Here is a 7,112-nt window from a genome sequence, read left to right as displayed (position 1 = left end):
TTGCTGGTCGACGGGGACGGAAGGGTGAGGTGGGGAGGGAACTAGAGTAGCCTTGGGGGGGGGGAAAGATAAGGTAGCCAGCGGTGGCCAAATATATAGTATTAGGGGGCAGTGTAGTTGGGGGAGATAAAACGTATAAAAAATAATGAAAAATAAAAAGGTTGCCTCGTCACAAGCAATATGTGTGTAAAATTTGAACCGAGAAAAAAATACCCAATTAATATTGATTCGCGAAAGAAATTAATACTGATTATTCCATCTTTGCTGTCCATAATTCTTCTTCATTATTCCCTACATTAAAATTTTTCAGATAATCCCTTGGTAGTTGTGAGAAATAGGCCCTTAATTACCACCCCAGTTACGAATTCTGTAGTACTTATAAACCCTTCCTGTAATTTTCGTGCTTCTTAACAAATGAATATATCTCTCTTGGATGATTTGTTCATAATTTTTTTTCATTTCCATCTAAATAGTTCACTAGAACGGTTGAACATTCTTAAGTAATACTCCTCAATAGTGTGAAGTATCTCATGGCCGCAGTAAAGATCTAGAATTTATAAGAACTCGAAGGATTAGATTGAAAGATTTGTGACTCAATCTGTAGTCGGTGACGACATTGATGTACGTTTCGCGTCCGTAAAACACCGCTTACGGACGTCCTGACAAAAGTGTCGTTTAATACTTGGCCTTAAAGAACTTTTTTGCTTCATATGATAACTCGCCGTAGGCTTTTCCTGCGACCCCAGTACCAGAAAAGTTCCTCACGACTTAGTACCGCAATGTACGATGATTATTTGAATCACTACGAACCGTGGTAACTTGAGGCATGTTCAAATGAATGAAACCGTACGCTGAGTATACATATTCCCGTTGGCTCAATGTCATCATCATTAGAATTGAAAATTTTATCGATGAACTGAATGCAGTCCATGGACAATCATAAGCTGCTTGATGAACTCCAGCAATCTAAGAGAATATGATTAATAATGATTCTCATCGATGTAAACATCTGCCAAATTTTAACCCTAGATTGGTCACCATGTCAAGGAAATGCCGCAGCGTGTTTTTCTCCAATTGCCATTGACTACGTAGCCGGAAAAATAAAAAAAAAATTGACTTTTTCGATTGAACCGCCCAAAAAATTATTGTATTTTTCGGAACTACATAATTCCCGAAATTGCTAAAGAAAACAAATTGTTTGCAACGGATGAATTATTGTTTTCCATGTTAAATGAAATTGCCCGTTACGCGTCGTAGTCGGAAACTCGCTAAATGCGCCCGAGCAATGCTTAAATACCACAGCGGCGAAGCCCCGCGCAGGTGACCAAAGTCGTAGGGTCGTATATGGTGATCAGACTAGAATTAAGACTCTAATTGCCTCATTGTTCAAACGTTCAGCACAAATACAGAACATCAAAGTTTGTAAAGATACTCCTAATGCGTGCAACAGATTTTTTTCAACATCCTTCCAATTATTCTTTGCAATGTTCTACAAAAGAAATGAATCGCTGGTACAGAAATAACGCTTTACACAATAAATCTTAGCTGATGATAAGAATTTGAAATACATATTGTATACTATAAAGACAGGTGCAAAGAATTATTGCGTTGACTAAAACGGTGGCGAATATTATTGGATTGTACAATTTTTCCAACGACCTGACATATCTGAAATTCATTCAAAATGCAATAATGATGATTTATCACTGGCAAAGGACTATTAGATTAGAATGTAAGACTCACTTGAACAATTCTATATATTCTTCGATAAGTGCTTTCAAGCGCTTCGAAACTGTAGTTGACTTCGATGGCGAAATCATTGTACTAGGACATATTCTACGAATCTGATTCGAAAGTATCTGGGAACACATCAAACAGTTTTTTCCACAGAAGATATAATGAATCTCGATCGAGCATGGAAAATCAAGAACAGAAGAAATAACAAAAATGTCACTTGAAAATGAAGAGATAAATGTGTTGTGAATTGGCTGAAAAGTCCATCCGCTGCTATCCAATGTAGCAACAGAAAATACATTCCTATCGTTTCTAAGGTTAAACAAATGAAGAATGCTCTACTCGAATTTAAGGTAAAAGGATAACGAGCTGGATAGACAGTTTTCGTAAACACAATCGATTCATTCGATCTAGACGGAGGGTTCAGAATGTATGCCCTGAAAGAAACTGTTGTTATTGATATTACTAGCAAATCTTTTCATAAAGAGCCTAGAGTGAATGTTATGTACAAACGAGACTTAAACGCAGATCAATTTAAGCATAACATTTCCATGACCATAAAATTAATGAAAATCCCTCATTGCATCTGGTGGAAGTCTTGCGTCGAACTTACCCGAATGGCTGTACTATATATGCTGAGAAAATTATGATAACCATGGTACCATAATAAATCCTAAACAAACGCGCTAATCTCGCAATTTCCACGATACTTTGTGTTAGTGTATTGCGAGACACCTGAACATTCCAATGAATGTGGCATGTCTTTATCAAGAAGTAAAATTCTCGTCGATAAACCAATAGTCGATAACCCTAGATAGACCAATAGTTTTTATTCCTTTTCTCTTCACTAGTTCATTCAAGTTCCATGTACTTTAAATGTACTTAATGCAGAGCTGAGCGTAGTGGCAGCGAATTCCATTGTCATCATGTGATCAGTTTTCAAAAGTTTGATGATGTTGTTTGTATTACAAGCCAGGCCAAAACATAATCCAGGTATCACGAGGGCGATAGGTATTATTTCCCAATAAGCCCATTTTGGTTCACGATGCGTGAGAATACTACCCATTGAATACAATCCGATTGATTGCAGAATGCGGACATCTCCGCCTAGAAGATGTTCAAAATACAATCGCAACGGCCGTCCCGTACTATCAAACTCAGTCATCGTAGTTCCCTTAGTGGATTCAACAGTACTGCAATGCTTGGATGAAATGGAAGAGAATAATCGCGGGATTCAATTACGTGGGGCAGCGGGTAGACTGCTTCGCAAGATCGATATAATGAGCTTTCAATATTCAACACCGTGTGCCTGAACGATATATGAGCTAGAAGATAAGTGGGGAAATTACACTACATAGCGTAATACAGGCACACTCAGTGATCATTTTCTCAAGTAAAAATTGATAAGGTTCTATGGGACTGGGAGCGTATTTTCGAGTCGCGATAGGCGTTGTGTATGACACAAACATAGTACTTGGCTCTTCAAAGGTATATGACTAGAAGGAATAGAAGAAGATTGTAAAACAGCGTTATGATAAGATGGGACGTCTTTATTGATAGACGATAGACGATTGATAGTGATGGACGTTTGTGGGAACCGAGCCCAAGGAGGCCATTCGTTTCATTTGTTAAATACTTGTATCATATCCTGGCAAGCTGCGTACAACCACGAGTTATCTGTGACATGCGCCTACGCAGTCTTCCACTGGAATTTTGCGAACAGACATTGGACATCATCAGAGGGGTTGATCGTGAGTCTCTCGTCTTGCCACCCCACTATTTGCATCGGCCAATGGTGAACACGAACTGTCCGTCCACAACCGCTCTCTCTCTCTCTCTCTCTCTCTCTCTCTCTCTCTCTCTCGCTCTCTCCCCCCCTCTCTCTCTCACTCTCTCTTTCGCAGCACGGACCGGTGAGAGTTCAGAGCACGCGATATCGTTGATCAAGACGCAAGTGAACTTACAGTGTTTCTACTCGTTCTTTTCATCAGGAAATCGATATAAATGCTGACCTCATGTTCAACAGTGAAGAGTGATTTCTGGGAATAACTGTGTTTTGGCGGTACTGAATCAAGTGAGCACTTCATGCGAAAAATTGTGAATAATCTCTCTTGATTACTCTTTCCATGTGAAAAATTGATAAATATGTCCCCTGAGAAAATCCAAATGGGTTCGGACAGTCATCAAACAGGACCTTTCCATATGTTTTCCAAAGCCTTAAGAGTTTTTTCTTGTGTGGTATAATAATACAGTATTTCTAATGGGAGTTGCTGTACCACAGAATGGTAACTCAATCTGGGATCCGCCTCAATAAGTGCGTTCAATTTCTATAAATTTCATTTGGTTGGTCGTCCTGGTTAAAGTTTAGTGATGCCGTGAGAAAGTAAGAGAAACAAAATAAGACAAGAGAATCTTTTCCTCTTGTAGATGAGGAGCAAGGCCAGAAAGAGGACCCGCTCCTAATTACGAGACAAGACAAGAGAACTGTCAATTCTTATTCCGCCTTGTCTTGTGGCATCACTAATGAAGTTCATTAGAAAGATTAACGTTTTTATCCGTAAATCTTTTAAACCAATGCGAATGTATTATCATATGCGACTACTCCTTCAGCTCCTTCACTTGCTAATCGATCTGAACGAAATTAATAATCAATCATGCAAGCGCAGTCTAATTCTGAAAAATGTTCATTCATTTATTACTTTTTCCGGGCTCATGTCATGAGGGGCTTGTCATTTAAGAAATCATTGGATCACTCAGTTGGAAATCAAGAAAGAAATCACTGAACATCAAGTGATTTCCATTTTCGGTAGTGATTTACAACGACTTCAAATGATAAAGAAATCAGGTGACTGCAGAAGTCATGAGAAAATATCCATAAATGTGGAGCCTAAATATTCATTTGCGGTATCAACTCTACATATTTTTTGTCATTCTACTGGCGAGTTGATCCTCAGTCAAGATTCGGCGCGTAAATTACCTGGGTAAATTAGATAGTATATTTACATGTGATAATTGAGGTAAATAACCCGATGCGTCTTTGACAAGTTGTACACCACGTGTTATTATTTCCCAACATTCTGAGAAATTTTGAATTTTTGCACTTCAGGAGTATACGTCAAGTCGCCAGTTGGGGAATTCCCAACTTTTGTTTGTCAGTGATCAGTGAATGGAAAAATTCGTTTTCATACAAAAAAAGTTATAAAAATAACTTTTTATAATATTATTTTAAAAACTGTTGATTATAACAAAAAAGTAAATCAATGTCTATAAAAATATTGATACAATAATTGAAGTTATTAAAAAAAGTTCTTCAGTTGAATCAATTGCATTTTCATTTTATCGTTCTCAGTTCTCGTAAGTTGGGCTTGGAGCTAGCCCGCGGGGTGGGGCGGGGAAAACAGTCGTATTCTCCNCCCCCCCGTGAGTGCGACCATAACGAGAGTCTACTGTATATAACAGTAATTGTCTTTGTGTACCTTTTGCACGATTCGAATGAGATTCCTTGTGGCCTGTATCGAATTCAATTGACAATTTTACATTTTGATAAAAGTTGAAGTACCTTCAAATAACAGGTTAGTATTGTCTTGAAGATGGGCGTACAAAAAGCACCGTGAGTTGATCAATAATCCAAATTAACTTCGTTGCATTCCTTAACAGTTTATTATAAGTGTAATGATAAAGGATTCATCTTTCAATTTCTGCGCCCCATTTCACCCATTTCATGACAGATTGCCAGGGCTGGGTAAGCTAAAAAACATCGATTACCAGGGTTGGTAAAATACCACCATTGGCCCCTTGTGAGGTGTATGATTATTGCAACGTTTCACCCTCACGAGGCAGGATCCTTGCGAGAAATGACCTGTGCCACATTTGACCCTTGCGAGGAATGATCTTTACGAGATGGGACCCTCATGACGATTGACGCTTGCTGGGTGTAACCCTCATAACGTTTGATCCTTACAAAGTATGGCCCTTGTGACGTTTGACCCTCTTACGCTACAACCCTTGTGAAATTGAGTCACGAGGGTTATTGATAGTCGGGCTAAGGGGTTTTCTACCAGTTATTTACCTTTTTTTACCATTTAGAGGTAAACTACCAGAATTCTATTATGTACCGTAGAAAACTCCGATTTTCAGTGAACGACTCAACCCTGCAGATTACTCACAAGGACAGCGAAGGATGGAAGAGCTTGTTGGGTGGAATTATATAATTAATGATGCACGTTTGAAGGAATGAAAACAAGCTTATGTATTGCCTCGAGGCATTTCCAGAAGAATTTAAATGAAGTTGATCATTTTCAACACAATCATTCTTTCTGGAATTTCCTTAAAATAAAAAATTACATAAAGATTATATCATCATGTGTGATTGTGTATCTGGATTGTGTATCTGGAGCTACTAACGTTGCAAAGGTCAGGATTGAGGATGACAAGCATCAGCATGATGTGAGTGTACCCCCACCACTCAACCCCTCTTATAAAGCGAGACGCTGGACTAAAATCGCGCATCGATTACATATAATTCATTTATCATGGTTCAATACATTAGTTTTACATTTTTCGTGGTCGTCTTGATCGCTGTTTATGCATTTCCCGTAGAAGGAGGTATAAATCGTAATTTTCTGTATTTAAAACTACACTTAAATTTTATTCCTGTGGTGATGTTTGGGATTCCTATATTTGTCTGCAATTATTACTTTGAATTCTTCAAGAATGCGATAAAAGCAAATGCAAAGGACCCTTAAGATTCTACGAAGATGTATCATGTAAACCGGTTTATAAAAACGAGGGTGACTGTTGTCCATACAAGTACAACTGTGACCATTTGAAAGGAAGATCAACCGATAAATGTTATGCCAATGGACACGAGTACAATCTTGAAGAAACTCTCAGGAAAGAGGACGCAAAGCCCTGTGATATTGGTTGCTTCTGTAATAAAAATGCAGGAGTGTAAGTATTTTTAATCAATTCCAATAATCGGTAGTGGAGCCGTAGTGCAAAATAAGTTAACTCTTTTACATCTCTCAGTTTACGCGTCAACGGTTTTCCTTTCTACACAACAAGATCTATGCGCGCGCGCTGATCTATTCATTTGTTGAAATGAAAAAATGGAATTCATTGAATTTCATTTGCTCGTGAATACCTTATAAATATTGATAATGAATCAAAGACAATTCGACTAATGATTGAAGTGAATAGCGAAGTAGAGTAAAAGAATCTATAAAGAATTTTTCATTTTCAATTAATTATTTTCAATTTTTTTAAATAATCGGTCTCTATAAAAGGATAGAATTTATTAATTTCACTGATGATATACATACATGTGAAATATATATATATATATATATATATATATATATATATATATATATATATAT

The 7,112-nt window shown here is 37.6% G+C and overlaps 2 protein-coding genes across 2 annotated transcripts in view; one reads left to right on the top strand and one right to left on the bottom strand.

The window, feature by feature from the left end:
• Positions 1-496: 496 nt before the first annotated feature.
• LOC107037155 (odorant receptor 82a-like) lies at positions 497-2,917 on the bottom strand. The gene is made up of 8 exons (XM_015255544.2): positions 2,606-2,917; positions 2,348-2,544; positions 1,955-2,171; positions 1,744-1,859; positions 1,569-1,668; positions 1,370-1,489; positions 811-966; positions 497-547 (listed from the first exon to the last, which is right to left on the bottom strand). Exons 1-8 carry the CDS (start codon positions 2,897-2,899, stop codon positions 497-499), a joined length of 1,251 nt encoding a protein of 416 aa, XP_015111030.2. The 5' UTR covers positions 2,900-2,917.
• Positions 2,918-6,231: 3,314 nt separating this feature from the next.
• LOC107037211 overlaps positions 6,232-7,112 on the top strand; it is a 3,711-nt gene continuing 2,830 nt past the window's right edge. The window contains exons 1-2 of the mRNA XM_015255629.1: positions 6,232-6,339; positions 6,447-6,684. Of these exons, the coding sequence (XP_015111115.1) occupies positions 6,267-6,339; positions 6,447-6,684 (311 nt within the window). The 5' untranslated portion in view covers positions 6,232-6,266. The remainder of the gene's footprint in view (positions 6,340-6,446; positions 6,685-7,112) is intronic.

The sequence above is a fragment of the Diachasma alloeum genome, unplaced genomic scaffold (assembly GCF_001412515.2).
Source record: "Diachasma alloeum isolate Michigan unplaced genomic scaffold, Dall2.0 Dall_scaffold_00214, whole genome shotgun sequence".
NCBI classification, from domain to species: domain Eukaryota; kingdom Metazoa; phylum Arthropoda; class Insecta; order Hymenoptera; family Braconidae; genus Diachasma; species Diachasma alloeum.
This window is presented reverse-complemented; position numbering and strand designations above follow the sequence as displayed.